The sequence below is a fragment of the Marmota monax genome, unplaced genomic scaffold (genome assembly GCF_021218885.2).
Source record: "Marmota monax isolate L192 unplaced genomic scaffold, Marmota_monax_Labrador192_F-V1.1 WCK01_AAM20220418_F8-fsc00115, whole genome shotgun sequence".
Classification (NCBI taxonomy): Eukaryota; Metazoa; Chordata; class Mammalia; order Rodentia; family Sciuridae; genus Marmota; species Marmota monax.
The window spans coordinates 2,547,011-2,569,035 of NW_026694419.1; the positions used below are offsets into that span (position 1 = coordinate 2,547,011).

The window sequence follows — 22,025 nt, forward strand, 5'->3', positions numbered from 1 at the left end:
TCCTTCCTTGTTGGTGGTAATATAAAATGTATAACTACTCTATAAAAAAAAGTTTGGCAGTTTCTTGCAAAGTTAAATATATACTTACCATATGACGCAGCAATTCTACTCTTGAGTATGTATTTACCTAAGAGATAAGAAAACACATGCTCACGGAAAGACTTGTAGACAAATGTTTATAGCAGCTTTATTCATTATAACCACAAACTGTAAACAACCCAAATATCCATCAACAGATAAATGAATAAGCAAGTTGTGGTATATTCACACAGAAGAATACTACACTACAATAAAAGGGAAAGAACTACCAGTACACAAAACAATGAATCTTAAAAATATTCAGACATGAAAGAATATATTCTGTGTTATTCCATTTATGAAAATCTTTTTTGTTATATTTGTATTTACTCATCACCACAGCATTAAGCCACAGTTCATATAGGTGGGAGATGTCTAATCTATACTTGTCATGCATTTGAAATCACTCATTACTTGGCACTAACCTCACACACCTTGAAAACCCAAAACTAAATTAAAAAAAAAAAAAAAAACTACTGATCTCATTCAGTCCTCTCATATTTAGTCCTCTCATTTTACAAATAAAGGGGGTAGAGGGAAGCCCACAAAGGTAAGGTGACATGCATAAGGCTGAGGGTCTGAGTAGACCTCTTGACCCTGAAAGAGCCATCAAAGCTTCTGCCAAGAGGTGTAGATTCCTATGAGACAGGCTGAGGAAGCATGTACAATACAGCACAGAATAATTAGACCCTCTCCATCTCTCAGGGATACTGATTTACTCTGGAGAAACTTGTCCATAGCAGCATGCACTCCAGCATGTACACACAGACAGCTATATTAAGAATACATACTGAAAGATCTTATTCGCCTAAGAAAAGGCAATGTGATACTGACCCCAGGCTGCCTAGGTGGTAATGTGCCTTCTGGAATATACCCTTAATTGGACTTTTTCCATAGCATGCCACAGAATACTTCAAAATCAAGCCATGATTCTACTCCTGGAACTGAAGGTGACCATCAGTGGTCATCCTATAGTCCTGTGTATCAATCTAGATTTTGTCAGGAAAATAGAAGCTACTTCATATATCCCAAGTATGAACCAGATTAAAAACTGGATTCAGGCTCACCAATGGAAGGGTGAGCAGAGAGGTCAGGGAGACCAGCTTATAGCCCAAAGCAGTTGGTCTCAGAGATGGCCTGGAAGCTGCTCAAAGCTAAAGAATGCCTAGAAAGTTCTGTACAATCGTTGGAGCCCACAGCTCCCTACTCGGGTGTCCTTAAAGAGCTTGTCTGGATGCTTCTGTGCATCTTATATCAGGCTTATGTGAGATTCTGGAGTCTGCTATGATTGCCTGGAGAGTCACCTCCTCATGAGGCTGTTGTAAATGTTAAATGAGATAGATGTGTGGAAGTTCCAATCAATGGTGCCCTCCCTCCACCCTTCCTCAATCCTCTCAGCTGCTTGATGTGATGAGGACTGTTCTGTTAGACCCAAAGTCGGCTGGCGTTGGCTCTAGCGTTCCGCAGAAGTGCTTTCCATTAAGGGTGAATTTTCAGCTGTTGTTCCATGCGTTTGCGGACATTCCAGCTCTGTGAACATCTGTTAGAGCCTTGAGGAGAAGCCAGGATTGGAACACAGATGGGCTGTTCATACTTGGCCACTGTGACTCTGCCAGCAGCTTTGCTTGGTTTGGCTTTCTTGGGGGAGCTTGGACTGGTGCAGCAAACTGGGTGTTGTTTATTTAGCTATTTTTTCATGCTCTCCTCCTTCCGTGGCTTGCTTTCCTTTAGTATAACAGCTAGTAGTCTGTCTGTAGACAAAGTATTGGTTTCAAGTGGATGTAGTGAGAGAACTTTGAAAAGTCCTAAACTGCCATTTAAGGGGCCTCATCTTTGATTCAAGAACGACCTTGGGAGCTGGGAATGTGGCTCCATGGTAGACCACTTGTCTTGCATGCACAAGGCCCTGGGTTTGGTCCCCAGCACTGCAAAAGAAAGAAGAGAAAAGAAAAAAAAAAAGACAAACATCCTTTTTTAAATAATTAAGCAATTTTTTGTAGTTGTAGATGAACAACATGTCTTTATTTATTTTTTTTATGTGGTGCTGAGGATCAAACCCAGTGCCTCACATGTGCAGGGCAAGTGCTCTGCCACTGAGCTACAGCCCCAGCACACAACTTCACTTTTAAGACCACTTAAAACTCAGTTGTACAGCATCAATGTAACCACCCCCCATTGGCACCTTTAAGGTTCTTTCTAATTTTTCTCAAGTCTAATAATCAATATGATGAATCTTGATACATGTATCTTTGTAGACATTTTGAATTATTCTTAAGATAGATTCCCTAAAAATTGAATTGGGTCAAAGTTACAGGCAATTCCAGATTTACAGTTGACAGGTATCTATGCATGAGGAAATGATGGGCACAGAACTCTGACAGGTTCAGATACAATGGGATAGTAAATGTGAGATGGGGTGTTCAAAAAGAAGGGGGAAAGGAGAAAGACAGCTGCCTCTCTGTGGTTTGAGGAGAGCTTCCTCCCCCAAACAGTTTAGTCTTCCCACTATCTCTAATTATGTTTCTAAGTCCTCATTTGCAACTGTCTCCAGATCCACAGAAACTTCCTCTAGCTATCCCTATAGACTGCAATGCAGCACAAAGGCCTTCCAATTGCTATGTTAATGACCCAAGTCATAAATTAGACAATATTTTTTCCTGTAGCAAATTCCCCATTCTCTTCTGGTAGATCTGCACTTTCTTTATATAGTTACTGGTGCAGGGTATGTAAGGTTAGAAAAGAAACGTACTACATAGAATAAAGAGAAAAACATCTGTAATTCAGCTCTCACTAGGCAGGGAATCAACATGGGCCTCCCCTGTTCAATTACAGCTAAAAAAAAAAAAAAAAAAAGGGAAAAAGTCTTAACCATGCTAGGAAATCTGAAATTCTACAGAATAGTAACCTTTTTGGCAAATATGTTTGAATGCAGATCATTTACAAGGTGAATTTCACAAAATATTTAAGCATATTAAGATGTCACAGATGTGGCTCATCTCTGCAGGCCCTAAAACACAGCTTTCCCAAGATTGTACACAGCAAATGCCTATTGAACCAGATGCTGTATTAAGCCCTGAGATAAGACTGTTGGGCAATAAATTGGGGTTCCTACTCCAAAAGAGCTTCCCATGCTTAACCCATATCTCTAGTACTTACCTGGTACAGTATCTCCAATATCTACCTGGTACATCCACAGCTTGCCTCTTTAAAACTCAGCAAAAGACAAAAGAGAAGGCAAAGCTTATCAGATTCTTTATATCCATTTCTTAATTCTCTTTAGCTCACCCATCTTTGGAGCCTTAAGCAGGGAACCTAAAGAAGTAATGTGCAACTGAGGAGGGAATAAATAATTGCAGATGGTATTTATCCTAATTCCAGGGGACATAGAGAAGAAGTTGCAAGATATGTCAGCGCTTTGTTGATTGGAGAGAGGACATTATGGGTCAGCTTCCTGGTATGTTGGGTTCTGATACCCCGACTTGAACTAATGAATGAAAACTAAGGAAAGGAGTTGTACCAATGACACTGATTTTTCTATAACCAGAATGAAGCTTTACTCCTTATCAGTTTAAAATATAAATGCTTCAATATTAGTGCAGGCAAGGAACAAGCAACTTATAATGCTTGTTTTGGCACAAAACTACCACTGTGATAATAATTTCCTAAAACAATCCCCAATTGGAGACCTTAAAATAATTCCTACAGTATAGAAGGAATCTGGCTTTATCTTGTGTAATACCATTAATTATACAAGACTTTGTCAATCTGACTCATTGGTAAAAACGATCAAATGGCACTACCTAAATCTTGTAATTTTTTAGAATCTTGTTTTTCTACCATGAATGTGCAAATAATGTGTCTTTTCCATTTTCCCCCATTCTCTCAAGATAATTATATCACTTTCTCTGATCTCCTCAAGCCTCCCAGACAGCCTTACTCTACACTGAGCTTTGAACTTACTTCCTACCTCACTGAAAAATCAGAAGCATTCATTAAGGAATGCTTTTTATCCCCCTTGCACCAAATTGGCAAACTAGCTACATCTAAATCGTCCTTTTCCTGCGGAGAATGTCCCGTCTCATCCAAGGCAGTCATGGGCGCCTTTTTCATCTTCTGCAAAATTCAACCATTATCTCTACTGCACTATTGATTTCTCCTTATGTTTGCTAATCATTCCCATTTGCCTAAGAACTCACTTCAGTATCCATCTTCCAACACCCCCCTTGACTGCTCATAGGTCAGCAGAATTTCTGGGAAAAATTGGCATCTACTCTCTTCATTGCTCAAATATCACTTATTTTCCAGTCTATCCCAGTTTGATCTCCATCCCCACTCCTCTACAAAACCTGCTATAGTCTGGGCCACCAGTAGCCCCATATGCCGAATCCAAGGGACACTCCTTAGTCCTTCTTCAACAATGTTGGTCACATCTTCTTTCCTGAAACACTTTCTTCTGTTTATCCTTTTAACACCATCCTGGTCCCTCCTCCCTCTGACTGCTGCTTTTCGTTCTCCAACCTGGAACAGCACATGAAGCAGTGTCTAGAGTGCTCTGATCATTCTAGATGATCTCCTCCAGACCCAAGTTGTAAAATGTTCCTTCAGCTCCTGATTCTAAATTCATATCTCTAGCTCTGACTTTCCTGAGCTCCTTCCTAGTTGCTGCTACCTTTTGAGATATATTAAAACTGACATTCCTATTATATAACCAGAACACCATCCATCCAGTGTTCAAACCTAAAACATGGGAGTCATCTATAACACCATCCCTTTGATCAGTCCTCATATTCAACCCAAAATATGTTGTGGGCATGTCCACTTCTCTCCATCCTCAGGGCCCAAATCTTCTAAGCCAATCACTTGGTGCCCTTATTTGCTCTCTCCCCCAAAACAGACTAACTTTTTTTGAAACAGAAGCAATGTAGTGTTACTCTCCTCCTTCAATAACTCTTCTTTCAGAATAAAATCAAAGTTTCTTACTCTCACCTACGAAGCCCTCCAAGATCTGGCATACCTACCTCTGCGCCTTATCAGACTGCTCCCTCCTGCACTTCCCTCTGAACACCATCCGTCTTTCTCCCCACCCACTATTGTCAATCTGTTTCCTGTCTTCAAGACTTGGAAAAGTCTAGCTCTTAGCTTGGCTGATTCTTCTCCAGCTGTGCAGTGCCAGCTCAAAAGTCACCTGGTAGACACCTTGGGCTGCATCTGAAACAGTTATCAAATATTATAATATGTTGCTTTACCACTACAATTTCATTTCCTGAAAATCAGCCTCTTCTTTTTTTCTGTTCTATATCCCATCACCTGGAATATTCCTTGCAAAACAGATATTTAGTTCAATGAATGAAAGAATATGGTCAGCAAAAAGGTTAGAAATAAATCAAAAAGCATTTTTATTTATTATGACTTTGAATTTGGACAGTCAGGTACCTGTAATTTTGATTTGAGTCTTTAATTCCCTTAAATGGAAGATATTTTCTATAGTATAGCTTTATCACTTGAAAAATGGGCAAAATGCACTTGTTCATTATATTGTTAAGTTATGTACTATAAATAAAATAATGCTTTGAAGAAAAAAATTCCAAAAAGAAATCCTTTTGTGGACTTTGAGGTTGGGTAAGATTTAAGTTCCCCCACTTTTTTTTTTTAACTGGGAAATGAACCCAGGGGCTCTTAACTGCCTAGCCATATCCCCAACCCTATTTATTGAGACAGGGTCTCACTAAGTTGTTTAAGGCCTTACCAAAATTGCTCAGGCTGTCCTGAAATTTGTGATCCTCATTCCTCAGCTTCCCTAGTCACTGGGATTCTAAATTCCCCTTTTGACTCAGCTTACATGTCATGTATTTAGAGTCATGACCCAAGGAAATCAGGGAAGCAGAAAATTACAAACTGTCTGCTTAGAATGAACAACAGGACTCAAGAGGATCCTATAAGGGCTTCTGACTTATGCCTTTGCTCTTGGCCTCTTTATATCCCTCTAACAGCTCCGGCTTCTTCAGCTCAGCACTGTACATTGCAGAAGGAGCATCACTGAGCACCGAGGGGCTGCACAGTGAAAAGGGAGGTCAGCCCCTTGAATGCTACTTGCCTTGCAGAACCTCTGGTATACATTAGACCAATGAGCTCATGAAACCCACAGAAACTGGTGGGCTTCTTCCATGGCTAAGAATCCGCTCAGACTGCAGCAACATGCTGCTACACTCTGTCCTCTGCTCACCATGCTAAAAGCAGCCCTTCTCTAACTGACCCTCATCAATTCTGGAAGTTTCTAAGGGCTTCTTCAATTCAGAAACCTAGAGGAAGTCACCAGTGGGGGTGCTTGTCATAGATATCTGGATGCTGATCCCATCAATAGCAGCCAGATGAGTCATCTTCTGAACACGTGAATGGTTGCCTTGTTGAACCAGGGATATGATGATGGGAACCACAAGGATGTGACGGCAGAAGTTCTAGTAGACGGAAGCTAAGCTACCTCTATCAGTTCAGGAAAGGGGTCACTACTGCTGTTTGTTGGTCAAGGGAGGCTTTCTGTTAGGATAACCCATTTCCAAACCTCAGCACCTCAACACAAAAAGGATTTGTTTATTTTTCATGCCTAAATCCAATCAGATCAGTAGGGGTAGTAAGGGAGGTGAGGTGTCTCTGCCCCCACACAGCCCTCCAGGGACCCATGCTCCTTCCTCATAGTGCAGGGGCTCTTAACCTGAAGTCAAAGATGCTCACAGGGTGTGTGGAATTTGTGGGCAGGGTCTAGGACTTGGATAAGGAGGAAAGCATATCCTTCTTTTTCCTGTTAACACAATTTAACATTTCCTGCAGTTCTGCAGTTGTGATTGAAGGCATCAAGCCATAATATTAGCGCCACCTGTGACTTTAATACCAATAGAAATCACAGATATTCCATATCACATTAAAATTTTAGTAGATATGTGAAATACTGTTTATGCTTAACACTACTCTGAAATCATAGCTATTATTAGACCTACTTCAAGATCTTGTTATTTAATCAGTGAATTAGAGAGTGCATATATTATCACAAAATATTTTAAATATTTTTATAACTGTATAACAGTATACTTGCTTTTCTTTTTAATTCTATGTATTTTATTTTTAAATGTTAAAAAGATTATTCTGAGAAGAAGTCCATAGTTGCACCATACAACTAGTTCATGGTAGGCAGAAGTTGAAGAACTCCTGATCAATGATTCTGCTATCACCAAAATCCTTGTGTGTCCTCTGCATCTGGTCAGTGGAATGGGTTGGGAGGTGATACTGGGAATTACTTTAGGTTTGAGGCTTAGAAGGAATGTGTCACCCTTTCCACATTGCATCAACATAGTTCAGTCACAAGATCCCTCTTGGCTACAAGGGAGGATGGGAAATGAGGTCTGACTATGTGGCTGGGAGGAAAACATACTAGGACTTGGTGAGCATATGAAAATGACTCTCACCTTGTCCATGGGAACAGTATGCAAACAGATAGCATCCCAATGAGAAGAGGCTCCCTGGAGAAATTCATTCCCTATCAAATTCATTCCAGGAGGCATACCATAATACTAGAATAGCTGCTGTTCATTAATGATTACTCCTGTTGGTATTCTGCTGATTGGTTTCCATGACCTCATGTAATTCTCATAATAACCTTGAGATAGTATTATTGTTATTTATTTCTTATAAATAAGAACACTGTGGACTTGAGAAATCTAAAATGGTGTCCTTAATCACTGTGCTGCATTATTTTTTGGAAAAACACTAAGACTCTCATTGAAGAACATGGAATTTCATACTGATGGGTAGGATGGACTGTAGAGTCAGACTTTCTGGATTCATACTCCAGCTTTGCCATTACCTAGATCATTGACTGGGCACTTTTACTAAAGCTCTATATGCATCTGTCGAACAGATTAATTTTAGCATCCCCATTTTAGGATTAGCTGATATCAACACTTAGAACAGCTCTTGGCACCTACACTGGTATGTGAGCCACTGTTATTGCTTAATGCCACTGTGACCATCTATGTGAATATGATCTGAAATACTAGAGAAGGACTTGGTTCTCATGAAGAATTTGGGGAAATGTCTGAGGTCACCAAGATCCTCACCAGCCCAGGAAGGTCCTACAACGGTTACTGCTGAGGTACAGTCAAGAATTGTTAGCTCTCTAAAGAAGTGGGGGCAGTGTTGGATGACAGAAAGTGAACATCAGTGAGTGAGTTTTCATTTTAATGTTAGCTTTCTCTGCCCTTCCTAGAACTCAATGAAGGTGATGTTCAAATGCCTCTGGAAGAACTGTGGCAAGGTGCTGAGCACTGCAGCAGGCATCCAAAAACACATCCGGACCATTCATCTCGGGTAAGGCAGCCCTCCCTTCATACCTGAGGTAGACTCTGTTGATTCAGGGTAGGCCACTTGCGCCCAGAGACTGCATGACACAGTGCCTCAGGAGTTCTGGACGTGGGGCCAGCTGGCTCTTCCTTATCTCTAGAGAGATGGCAAGTTCCAAGAATAGGCCAGGATGTCCCAGGACAGAGAACAGGGATTTAATGTAAGACCTGACTGACTCAGTCACATTAGGCAGGTCTCTGCTCTGAACCCCAGTTCCCCCTGAAAATGACTAGTTCTGCACCATCATATAGGAGAGTAATAGATCAAACGTGTGTGAGAAACACTTATAAAGTATACAATACCAGAATAAGGGTTCCTAAACTGGGGTCTATGGTTGTGTTTCAAGGGGTTTCTTGACCCCCTTAAAATTATCTATAATATGAAATGTGCAATTATTTTTTGCAGTGGAGAATATTCATAACTTTGAGTCTCAAAATCCTATATTGCCTATAAAAGGTTTTAAGAACCACCACCCAGTCAAGTCTACTGCTTGACTTCTTACAATGCCTGATGGTATGGCTCAATCTTTCTGTGGCTCAAATTCGTGCCTTATTTATAAAATTTATACTTTTCCTCGTGTTATATGACAACTCTCTTAAGGAAAGATAAAATGGAGTTTGGGGCACCACAGCCTTTGAGCTTACAGCAGGAGCACAGTGGTGTTTGGCAGTCTCCAGCTTTTGTCCTGTGGCCATCTAAGACTGACTTATCAGGGACCCTGAGAAGCTGTTCATCACAACCAGTATGTGTAAGACAGACACAAACACACAACAAAGCCTTCATGTTTAGATACAGAGGAATCCTTTTGTCAAGATGGGTGTGGAGAAATAAGTGCAATGGTCATTTTCCTGGTGAGGGATAAATTTAGGAAATACATCATCCATAAAATGTAGTGTAGGCAAAGGGGAAAAAAAGGAATTTTGCTAATCTGTGAGGGTCAGCTCCATGAATGACTGTGGAGAGAGCAGTTATTTGGCTCCCTAACTCTGCAGGGTGATGTATGGGAATACACCAGATTGGGGTGGCCCCTAGAAGTCACCAAGCACTGTGTGTCTGGCGCAGTGTGGCTTGGGCTTTTGCTCCCTGGCCACGGTATGCCTGTATGTGAAGTAGTGCTGCATTGAAATATAGCTGTGCATATCACCCCCACTTCAAGACAATTCATAACATAACAAGAGTTATTTAAAGGTTTAGAAAGAACTTCCTGAAGCAATAGCCAAGAATTGTTAGCTTTCTAAAGAAGTCGGGGGGAGTGTTGGATGATAGATGCTGGGTGTTTGTCTTAAAGTTCATTCATCTGCCCAGAAAATTGAATCCTTTTCAGCCCCACTTAGAAGCACACACACACACTATATATATATGTGTGTGTGTGTATATATATAGACCATGAGTGGTATCACAAAATTTTCCTATGCACTCCCAGGGTACACTCACAGTGGGTGGAATTCAAAATGTAGCCACTTTATTTGCTTCCCTAGGTATCCCCTTTTTACTGATGTGCTCTTAGAATTGCTCAGTGAACTGTAACCCTGCCAGCCATCCCCCCAGGAAAGGTCCTTGTAGGACTCTAAGGCCAACCTATGTTTATGAAGCCCTGTGTCTGAGTGCTCTCATGACTGGGAAAGACAACTGCCCTCACCTTAATCCATGAGCATCATTATGTGACTATGGGGACACAGCATTTTTAACAAGTACTAGCTGTGTGTAGGTGTGGGAGGAGAGCCTGTCAAAGCCCAGAGAAAACATGTCTTGCCTCTGATGTAGCTACAGTGCACACCAGGCCAGTATAAAAAGCACACTGTTTTTCTCTTAAATCACACTCGGTTCTTGTATACTAAGGGCTGATTCTGATTTATCACCCTGGAGGACTCACGATTTCCCCCAGGTCTGTGTGTCTATTAGTAGCACTTGGCAACGAGCAGCAGTGCAGCCTGCCTTTAACTGGAAAGGAAGTGGGACAGGAATAGAACAGATCCTCATTCTTCATCTCTCTCTCTGGGGTCTTCAGTGGTATGCTGGTCAGCAAGCCAAGCCCAAACAGACCTGATATGGCACAGAGAGCTCAGGGGAAATGGAACCAGACTGGGAGAAGCCACTGATTTGGCCAAACAGAAAGTCCTGGGGAGGGCAGTTTATTTTAGGTTCTAGTAGGGATCATTAGTGGAGAAACACGTTTGTTCTGAGTCAGTGATCTGCAGCTGCTGCTGGACATGTCCATGAAATGAGGGGTGCCGTGGTCTCTCTCAGCCATCCCATAGAACCAGGTGCCAACAAGTCTAATAAATATTTTCTAAGCAAATAGTTATTTTATTTTACTCAGAACTTTCTGTGGGAAAGAACTTTGAAAGCACCTGGAAAGATACTTTCCTAGTGATACTGAAAATTGAAGCCTTAACATAGTCCTTATTTTTATTTAAAATAAAAAACACAAATTTATTATGTGTCAGGTACACTTGTGAGCACTTTGTTCATTTAGTCCTCATGTCAAAGCAGGCATACTCATTATCCCCATTTTATAAGTGAAGAAACTGAGGCATGAGGGCCATGTGTAAGCTTCCAAAGTCAAACCCGCTATTAGGAAGTGTCAATCAGGAACTGAGCCTGTGAAGCCCAACTCCAGAATCCATGGTCTCGGTCCCTGCAACAACAACGTCAGCTGAATTCATCGTTCAACATTTAACAGGTACCTGCTCACACCAAATGCACTGATGTGTATGTAGGGACAAAGGTCAACAGCGAGACATATCCCTAGAGAAGAACAATCAGAGTGAGATCGCAGGTCAGAAAAAACTACAGGGCTGCAAGTGTAGCTCAGTGGCAGTGCACTTGCCAGTCAGGCAAAAGGCCCTGGGTTCCATCCCAGCACTACAAAATAATATGATAATTACAGAAATACAGCAAGTGGTGAATTCAAGGGATGAACACACTTTACAGGGAGCACAGAGAACTAAGAGGAGTTAAAAGTCCTGATGCCTCACCTTCAAGACATATCCAGACTTTGACTTCCCACCACTTGGATCACTGTCAACCTGGCCCCGCCACTGCCAGTGTTCAGCAACAGCCTTGCACTCCTGTCCTTGCCCTCCTGTCCTCTAGTCAATAGCCAAAGTGATCCTTTTTAAAAAAAAAAAAAGTTTTCAATTTCTCAAAGTCCCCATTGACTTCTATCACATCCAGAATAAGTGCTAAAGCCATCACTGTGGGCAGTGAAACGCCACTGGTCGTCCGTGCTGCCATGCCTGGAGCTCCAGACACTAGCCTCTCTCTACTCCTTGGAAAGCACCAGACTCACCAGGGAGCCTCATGTAACTCTTCCCATAGGCCCACATGGTCTCTCCCTCACTTCATTCAGGCAAGTGTCTGCTTAAATGTCACCTTCTCAGAAAGGCTTCCCTTGAACACTCTAGGTAAGCATCGTGCCCCTTCCCAATCACTTACATTGCTCAAGGACACTCTTGTGCTGCTGAATTTTTCTTTCTGGGACTTACCAATATCTGATATATTAAACATCTGTCTCATCTACTAGACAGTGAGTTCCAACAAGGCAGTGTCTATGTTTTATTCACTATAGTATAAGGAGGCTCTAGAACAGTGTGGATAAACTAGATTGATTGATTTATAAATTATTGTCATAAGATTGAACTAATGAATAATTGAATGGATTTCTTTATCTTAGTCCATTTTCTGTTGCTGTTACAAAATTCCCAAGACCAGGTAATTTATAAGAAATAGAAGTTAATTTGGCTCATGGTTCTGGATGCTGAAAGTCCAAGACCATGGTACTAACATCTGCTCAGCATCTGGTAAGGACCTTCTTGCTGCATCATAGCATGGTGGAGGACATGATGTGGGGAGACAGAGCATGCTGCTAGCTTGAGTCTCTCTTCCTCTTCCTATAAAGCCAGTAAAGTCATCATGGTGGCCCCACCCATCCTAACTACCTCCCAGAGGCCCCATTTCAAAACACCATTAATATAGATAGTCCCCGTACGTTAGGGGACTAAGTTTCTGACACATGAACTTTGGGTGGACATGTTCAGATGAAAGCAGATGTCAAGAAAGACCTCCCTAGAAATGGATATTTGAGTATCGCAGGATAAGCAAGAGATTTCAAGGCAGACGAGAGAGAAGAAAAGCATCCTAGACGGAGGACTAACATGTGAGATTTCAAGGCTGAGCACATCTGTTTGCTCTCTCCTGCTTTAGGCGTGTTGGAGACTCTGACTACAGTGATGGAGAGGAGGATTTCTACTACACGGAGATCAAGCTCAACACAGACTCAGTGGCAGATGGACTGAGCAGCCTGGCCCCAGTTTCACCCTCCCAGTCCCTGGCTTCCCCTCCTATGTTCCCCATCCCAGATTCCAGCAGAACAGAAACTCCTTGTGCCAAAACTGACACCAAACTGATGACACCATTGAGCCGCTCAGCTCCCACCACCCTCTACCTCGTGCACACCGACCACGCTTACCAGGTGACTAGCACGGGACTGGGAGAGTGATCATTCTGACACTGACCAAAAGCCGTAGCCATCTGACCTGGAAATAGATACCTCAGTGGAAAACAACTCACATACTGCAGCCCAGTAGCCAAGTTTACTTTTTTTCTCCTCTTAAAGCCAACATCTCACATAGATGGATGATTATTCTTGGATTCCCAGTGCTGGCTGAAGGTTCCTTCCCTTAATGATTGCTATGAGGATTAAAATCTTTTAATATTGTAAAGCCCTCAGAATGATGCCTGAGACATCATATAAGTATCTGTTAAATAAAAAAATAAGTAAAAAGCTAAGCCTTGGAAAGCTTTGGTACAATGATAGAACTACTCCAAATCTGGGACCTCATTTATACCCTGCCTTTTAAATGGGTAACTAATTCTCAGACTGAGGTAGTGGTTTTCAGTATCCCCCAGGTCAATGTGCAAGTATCACCTGGGAACTGGTTAGGAAGGGAAATTCTTGGGAATCCCCCAGACCTATAGGATCAGAGCAAGGGACAGACCCTCCAGCAGATGCTGATTCACAGTAAAGTCTGACAAGTCCTTAGAGACAGATCCTGCAAATGCAGGGCCTGGTTAAAACTCCTTCCCACCCCCAAGGTTCTCAACTACCTTATGTAACCCTTAAAAATCTCCTTTATGTACTTGTAATGGTGTTCTTCCAGCCCTGTTTTATAAACTTTCCATATAACTGAGTAGTATCCACTCAAATTGAAACACCAGATTGTTTGAATCTTTCTCTGATCCTTAGCTATCTACTTTTTGGTCTGTCCAATTTTTTCACTATCATTAATAACTCCACTATGAACCTCTCTGCCTGACTTAAATTCTCAGAAGAGAAATTATTGAGTTATCTGGAACATGAATGAACAGTTTCTGAACCTTGCTGTGTGTTGCTGAAATACTTTCCATGGTCCCAGATACAAAACCACCACTACTAGTCTATATGTTTGTAATAAGAAAAACTAAGCCTACAGAGGAAGAATTCAGCCACTTATTTAGCAGTGTTGAACTCAAGAGCAATGGGATAGAGCTCTGATTAAACTACTTGGTGCAATAAATTTAATTCCTGACCCTTGTTGGTCAAAAAGAATAATTCATTCATTTGTTTTTAATGTGTCACTATTGCCCTCCAGAAATCATGGACTTGAAAAAATGAATTAAATCATTCTGCTCATCTATGTAATAAGAGAATTGGAACCCACACTAGGTGATATAAAAGGTCCTTCCCAAAAGGAAGTATTCATAATATTGGGACTTTTCTGTTTCTAGTCATTATAAATTATAATTATAAATATTCAGCACAGAAAATTCTAATATCTTAGCCCCACTAAAAAAAATAATTCATCCCTAATCCCAACAACCAGAGGTCCCCGCGGTTAATGGTTTTGGTTTTTTTTTTTTTTTTTTTTTTTTTTTTTTAGGTATGTCTTTTAAGATTTTGTTCTGTGTCTATGAATAGACACTTTTTTAAAATGGAGGAATCTGGGGACTCTATAGTAGCACTGTCTTTACTCTGGATTATTTTTTTTCTATAAATGTGTTGCTAACATTTCCCATGCCAATCAGCCTTCTTCAACAACAGCATTTTAATGACTCTTTGGGTATGTCATGATGTGTTTCCCTGTATTCCTATTATTGAATATTCATGTTGTTTCCAGGGTTTTTAATACACATAATACATAATTCTGCAAGGAACATCCCTGTATCCATTTCTTTAGAATGAATTCTTAGTATTCTATGAATTAGTTATTACACTTCTAAGAATTTTGATACATATTACTAAAGTACACTCCTAAAATATACCAATTTGCACACCACTTCCCAGTTTACTCAATAAGTTTATATTTCCAAATTTGATAGGACACCTATATACTACTATTCCCTATCATAAATATGTGTATACATAATAAAATTTCTTTTTCAGAAATTGACAGCCAAAGAGTCTTGTTGGGCTGAGGATGTTGCTTAGTGGAAAAGTGCTTACCTAGTGTGCACAAAGTCCTGGGTTTAATTCCCAGCACCACAAAAACAAAACTTCTTCTTGATAGATTGCTTAGCTATATATAAGAAAATCTATTTCTGGCTACTCCTTTGACCCCATTTAATCTCTACCTATTAGATAATTATTCCAAGTTATTCATACAGCTAGACCATTCCTAAAGGCCCTACTTTGGTAAGGTAAGGAGAGCTTAAGGCTCCAAGGAAAAAAATCTTTCGTAAGAATTTTCTCTGTTTCCTATTTAACAGGCCACACCCCCCGTGACTATTCCAGGATCGGCCAAGTTCACCCCTAACGGCAGCAGCTTCAGCATTTCTTGGCAATCTCCTCCAGTCACTTTCACAGGCATTCCAGTAAGTAGAAAAACAAAGAAGCCAGAAATCTGGGCAAAGCCAAATGTAAATTTAGAGGACAAATTGTAGAAACGTGCAAGTAAAAAACAAAAGCCAGAATGCCAAAAGTTCTCTATTTCTTAATCAATATTTATAAATTCATCAGCAAAGTTATCTTGTGGCTCAGACAGATCCAACTTCTCTGCGAAAAGATGTTCCACTCTTGTTTTCGAAAACTTCTAGAAGAGTTTTTAACTGGTGACAACAACTTATTGGAAATACAATTTTTTGAGTTGGCAGTATGTTTGTCTCCAAAAGACCATAAAATGAATAGCTGAACTCACCTTGTATGGAAAAGGTGACATTCGTCACTCTAAAGAGCTATAAAATTCAGTCCTTTGAAATTATTGTTCTGTTGGTATCTCATTTGAAAGTTCAAAAACAGATAAATTGAACTCTTCTTTTTTTTCTTTCAAAGCCTGAATCATCCATGCTGATGGACAACTTGAAAATAAATGAGTACTAAAATACAACCAGATTTAAGAAGTACATAAGAATTAACTTGACATATTAAATGATTTAGTCTGATAAATCACCGTGAGTTAACTTGATTCCTAACCATTTATTTAGAAACATGCCGGGTCTTATAGAGCTTATCACAAAATAGCCACAGACTTGTGCACCGTTGATGCTGGCGGCGGTGTGTAACTTCTGATAAGGTTCAGAAAGTGGTTTATGATAACAGATGTTACCTTATTTTCTCTTCTGCACCCCTTCCCACAAGGACCTCACAAAAGCTTCTTATTGTCAACCACTGGCAACTCCCAGAGGTTCCCAGTAAAGTCTAAAGCCTCCAGTGGAGCTGATAAAAAATGAAAGTGGCTGAATGAATTATGCTGTGCTCTGCCAATGAATATTTATTAAATCCCATAGAGCACTAGCCAACAATAAAAATCATCCTGCTGGCAGCAATTTGGGAAATGGTGGCTTCCAGAAAACACTCCTGGAATGTGATTTTAAACAATATCATGGAACTGGAGTCGTTATGAAAGTTGCCTGTTTGATTGAACAGTGGTAACTGCTGGCAGCTCTGGAAGAGTGAATGACCTTGTTAGAAGAGAACAGTTCAGATGTGCAGGTATTAGTTTTGCTTCTAGAAAAAACATGGATCCACTGGTGTACGTGTGAGAGATTAACAATCTGTCCTTTTAGGGGCTTTTTCCTGGATAGACATATGGAGGCCCAGAGATCATCTTCCTATCTTGTCTGAGTCAGCCCTTCTGTGCTAACCTAGAACGGCAGCCCCAACTACAGACTTGCCATCTAATTTCTGCCTTGGAAGGAATTAGATGGCTTGGAAAGAACTTCAAGAGCACATACCATGTTGGTCATTTGATGTAAAAACTTTCCTAGTGTATAGGTGGAACAGCCCTGTTCAAACTCCTTTTTAGATGACCCCGGTGACCAGCCAAACTGGAGTTACTTTCCCCCTTTGCTTTCTTAACCACACTGTCTCCTGAGCTCTAGAGAAGTCACTGAGTGGTTTCTTACTAGCTGCCTAGAAATGTCTTACACAGTAGGATGCCAGCCAGCAGGCCTTGTGGTGTTTGTTTTCCAACAATGAAATTGTAAAGCTCTGGCATGGACACTGTGTACATCTCTACCCGAATCTCAACACAGAGGAGTTTTTGTAGAGTCCCTGGTTTCCCTGTGTTGGTTACCAGGGATATTATAGCAGAAAACTTAGACAGAAAGTATCTACAGTGGCTGAGTTAAGTAGGTATTTAACTAAACTTCTATGTCAGCTTCTAATTTATTCTTTCACCAGAGAATTCCAAGTCTGTCTGGTTGTGTAATCTGTCATAGCCATGACTGTAGACTGTTTTAGCAGTCAAGAGCTTGCCATTCCTACTTTACAAACGGGGGTATTTTCCTTACTCTACAAAGGCAACACGACACTAAGAACATTCCCTGTGTTGCCATATCCCCTATTAATACTATTTTGTTTTTTAAGAACAAATGGATATTTGCCATCCTATTCCTTCTATGGGTGAGTAGCTTTCCTAACAGTCTGCACCATGTAGAAGCAGGACTGCTGCACACCCTGTGGGTGCTGGTGGAGCTCTCTGACCTGCCCAGAAGTGCTTGTCCTAGGCCCTAGAGGACAGGCAGACTCTAAGATGGAATTCCTCCCTCCTAAACTGGTAATAGTTTCAGACAGAAGATCTCAAAGTTTTAGTGAATTAGTATTAATGTCTTCAGTTATATCCAAACTGTAGAATAGAGCAGTTTCTATATTATAAAACACTTTTAAAACAAATGCCCCAAGGTTGTCAGCCTCATTTAGGTTTACTTTCCTCTCTCATTTTTGAGACTTGGTATTGAAGAGAGATTTTGAACACTTTCTAGAGAATGGGGAAAATCGCCTTCTGAGAAATCCCAGGGTTTGTAGGATTTTACTTATTCATTTGTCTGTGCTAGATTTTCTTGAACATTAGGTTTTAATGAGTTCCCTAAGTAAGAACCCTTCCCCGAGGTGGGTATCCAAGAAGGCTGATCTGCATATTTACAAGCACTGTAGTTTCAGTCTTTTCTAGCCTAAGGCTGCTAGGAAGGGGAAGGGAAAGGAGATCCTCATTAATTACAGCTTTTTTTAACCTGTTTTTCTCTCATGGCCTGCCTTTAGTTCTAATTATCTCCATGCCTTTCTCTGTCTTTTTATGACAGAAAGCCAAAATCTCTTGGCTCCTTCATTAGTCACCTCAAGCTACCATAACAAAATAGCCTAGACAGGATGTGTTAAACAGCAGAAATCTATTTGCTCACAGTTCTGGAGGCTAGAAGTCCCAAATCAAGGTATCAGCCAATTTAGTTCCTGGTGAAGGCTCTTTCTGGTTTGTAAATAGTCACTTTCTGACCGTGTCTTCACATAGTTTTCCTTTGTGTGTGTAATACATAGCAAGAAAGAATGAGGGTGGAGAAGGAGAGGAAATCAGGTAGAATAAGAAAAAAGGTACATAACAGCCAATTTTCTGATGGCTCTTCTTATCAGGGCACTAATTCTATTAGATTAGGGGCTCATCCTTATAATCTAATTTAACTTAATGCTTTAAAGACCTTATCTCCAAGTATAGTCACTCTGGGGGCAGGTAGAATTTCAAAGTATGAATTTGGTGGGGAGGGGGTGCCACGGGCATAGCAGTGCTTAAATGTTAGATTCTTAGTTGGTTTGGGTTTGTTTGCTTTTTAATGCCTTGAGAAAGGGTTCAAATTAGTATAAGAGATTAAAACCAACCAAAGGTCTTTTCTGTTTGAGAAACAAAGTTACAAAGTAATTCCTCCAACACATTTACAGAAGTATGACATTTACATTTTTGTACTCAGGGAGGCTCAGCTGCACATCCTGACTCTGGCATCTATGAACTCTGACCTCCAACCAGTCACTTGACCTTGGTTGAAGGAGTGACCTCCATTCTCATTCTACCTGGTAGATATGTGTGGTGCAGCACTGTGCCTGGCATATGGCCAACACTGTGGAGCTCTTATTGTTACTGCCATTGTTACTATTAAACAGGGATCAGAGGAAGTGGATTCTCCCTATTTAGGATTGTTTCATATAACACAAATATACTCAACACCAGGGAAAAATTAGTTTAGAGTTTTGAAGAATATAGTTTAGAGTTTTTTAAGCTCATCTGAGGTTTCACCTAATCAGTAGACTAATTATGGACATGTAACCTATTTTATTTACTTAGAAATAATGTTTAGTACATCAAATACTTAATAAAACATGCTTCAAGATAGAACTCAGAAAAGGTTAAGAAATAAAGACTAAAGTGTAGAGACCACTGGAGAGTCAAAATCATGCTTTATAGGGTTGTATATTAGGACACACATTATTTTCTTCAAATTAGAATCATTTATTATTGAGAGAGAATGTTAGTACATCTTTTTAAAAAATATTTTTAGTTATATGTGGGCACAATATCTTTGTTTATTTTTATGCGGTGCTAAGGATTGAACTCAGTGCCTCACATATGCAAGCTAAGTGCTCTGTCTCTGAGCCACAACCCCAGCCCAATGTTAGTACATCTTTATGGGGTACATTGTGGTAATTCAGTATTTATATACAGTGTGTAATAATCAAACCAGGGTAATTAGCATTTCCCTCTCTCCAAATATTAATCATTTTTATGTGTTGGGGATTTCCTATTTTTCTGGTCATTTGGAATATATCACAGATTATTTTAACCTATGGTTACCCACCTGTGCTAAAGAAGAACCAGAAGTAATTCCTCCATTCTGTTTTGGTGACCTTGGGCTTCTTTCTGTGCCTCCTCCCTCCTGCCCTTCCTAGGCTATAGTGACCACTATTATTTCATTCTTCTTTAAGGTTGATATTAGTTTCCACAAATGAGTGATAATGTGCAGTACTTGTCTCTGTCTGGCTTATTAACAGAATGGCCACCAGTTCTGTACATATTGTTCCAAATGACAGGATATATATAGATAGATATAGATATTTAGTTGTAGGTGGACACAATACCTATTTTTTTTAATGTGGTGCTGAGGATCGAACCCAGCACCTCACATGTGCAGGCGAGTGCTTTACCATTGAGCCACAACCCCAGCAGGATTTCACTTTTTTAATGGATGAATAATGCTCCATTGTGTACATATACCAGATGTTCTTTATTTACCCATCCACTGAAGGGCCTCTGGGTTGATTCCTTTTTTTTTTTTTTTTTTTTTTTTAAACCAGGGGTGCTTTACCACTAGACCACATTCCCAGCACTTTTTATATTTTGAGACAGGGTTTAAGTTGCTTAGGGCCTAGGTGAATTGCACAGGATTGCCTGGAACTTTTGATCCTCCCACCTTAGCCCCCCAAGTCACTGGAATTACAGGCATGTGCTACCACACCGGCTCTGTTCTATATTTTAGTAGAAAGAGCAGTGAACACTGCTGCAGGAAATTTGGGACTGCAAGTACCTTTTTGCCATAGTGAGGTCATCTCCTGGTAGTAGAATTACTAGATCATAACTGTAGTTGTTAGTTTAAGGGGGGACTCTTCCATAATGGCTGAGTTCCCACCAGTGGTGTATGAGAGTTCCCCTTTCTCTGCATTCTCTCTAGCATTTGTTGTCTTTTTGATGACTCACCACCAGGGTGAGATAACTCATTGTGGTTTTGATTTGCATTTCCCCTCAATTAGTGAGATTGAGCATTTTTTTTCATGTATTTAGTGCCTATTCATATGTCATTTTTTGAGAAATGTCTGTTTAGTTCTTTAGGCCAGTTTTTCATTGGATTGATTGTGTGTTTGGTTCAGAGTTCCTTATGTACTCTGGATATCAATCACTGGATGAATAGTTTGTAAATGTTTTCTCCCGTTCTGTAGGTTGTCTCTTAGTTCTGTTGAATATTTACTTTGCTGTACAGAAGCTTCTTAGTTTGATATAATCATTTGTCTAGTTTAATTTGTTGCCTGTGCCTCTGAGGCCACACAGTATTTCCATCAATTATGTGGCAGGATGGGAGAGTAGAAAGAGCAGGCGCCTAATATCCTTCAGAAGGGGGTTCCAAGACCAGCTGGTATTCCAGTTCCCCATTTAATGACTGTGTGGCCTTGACAATGTATTTAACTTCTGTAAAGGGGAAATGATAGTGATGCTTTTATCATAGGGCCATTGTGAGGATTAAATTAGAAGGCAGTGAGGATATAGCTCAGTGGTAGAATGTGCTTATCTTGTGCAAGACCCTGGATTCAATCACCAGAACCACACACCCCAAAAAATTATAGAACATATGGGAGGTGCTTAGCTTAGTTTGTACTTAGACCGTATACCAAGCTCTTGATAAGTTACTATTATTGCTACTTTTTCCTGTGGGATGTGGTGCAGTCCACCTCTCTGTTCAAAGCTTAAATTTGTCTCCAAGATGCAAATATGATCATTTATTTTGCTGTGAGGATTAGGAGAGATAATAATCAATAGCCTGTCTTTCACATTTGCATGAGCTTAATAAATATTAATTACCTACTGCAGTCACTCCCTTGGTTTCCCTACCCTTATCCCCTAGTAAAATAAGAAGATAAAACATGTTCTTGCTATTTAAAAAAATATCAAGAAAACTCAGGTCGTACAAAGCCTTCCACAGAACTAAGCCATATACCACATGTGAAGTGGGTCCTCTGTGTCTTGTGCTGTGTTGCACCCTGTAGAAACCTAAGCCTTTGGAAGGGGGAGGGTGCATGCCCTGAACTCCAAATTAAGAGAGAATAAAGACTATTGGTCTCACAGTAGGTCCATATTCCTCAAACTGTGCTCATGATATTTTCAAAAACCTTTCTCTCATGTCTCCCTCAAACCTGCCATTGCACCAGTTTTCCCATCTCTTTAAGTGGCACCCCACACCCCCAGCCACTCAGGCAAGAACCCAGGATCCATCTTTGCCTCCTCTTGGTTCATCTAAAGATTTGTCTGTTTTCTTTGTTCCACATTCATCCATCTGCAAATTCTAGTTCTGCCTCTAAGCGACAATCCCCTTCCATTCATCCCCTTCCCACCTCCACCGCTGTCACATCGACCCTAAACCACTCATATGTTTGCCTCCAAAAGGCTCTTAGATAGTCTATAGGTCTCCTTTCCAGAAAGTTTCATATCCATTTCCTCAAGAGCCAAATCGATCCTTTCAAAGCATTATTCAGATATCTCACAATTCTC

At 40.5% G+C, this 22,025-nt stretch overlaps 1 protein-coding gene across 2 annotated transcripts in view; it reads left to right on the forward strand.

The window, feature by feature from the left end:
• The window catches only part of Znf704 (zinc finger protein 704), a 212,722-nt gene that overhangs the window by 175,094 nt on the left and 15,603 nt on the right, over positions 1 to 22,025 (forward strand). For both annotated transcript variants that reach the window (XR_009224250.1, XM_046468230.2), the window contains exons 5-7: positions 8,336 to 8,436; positions 12,676 to 12,943; positions 15,217 to 15,321. Coding sequence is in view for 1 of the 2 variants with exons in the window: in XM_046468230.2 (XP_046324186.1) it covers positions 8,336 to 8,436; positions 12,676 to 12,943; positions 15,217 to 15,321 (474 nt within the window). In the remaining variant the exon portion in view is untranslated. The remainder of the gene's footprint in view (positions 1 to 8,335; positions 8,437 to 12,675; positions 12,944 to 15,216; positions 15,322 to 22,025) is intronic.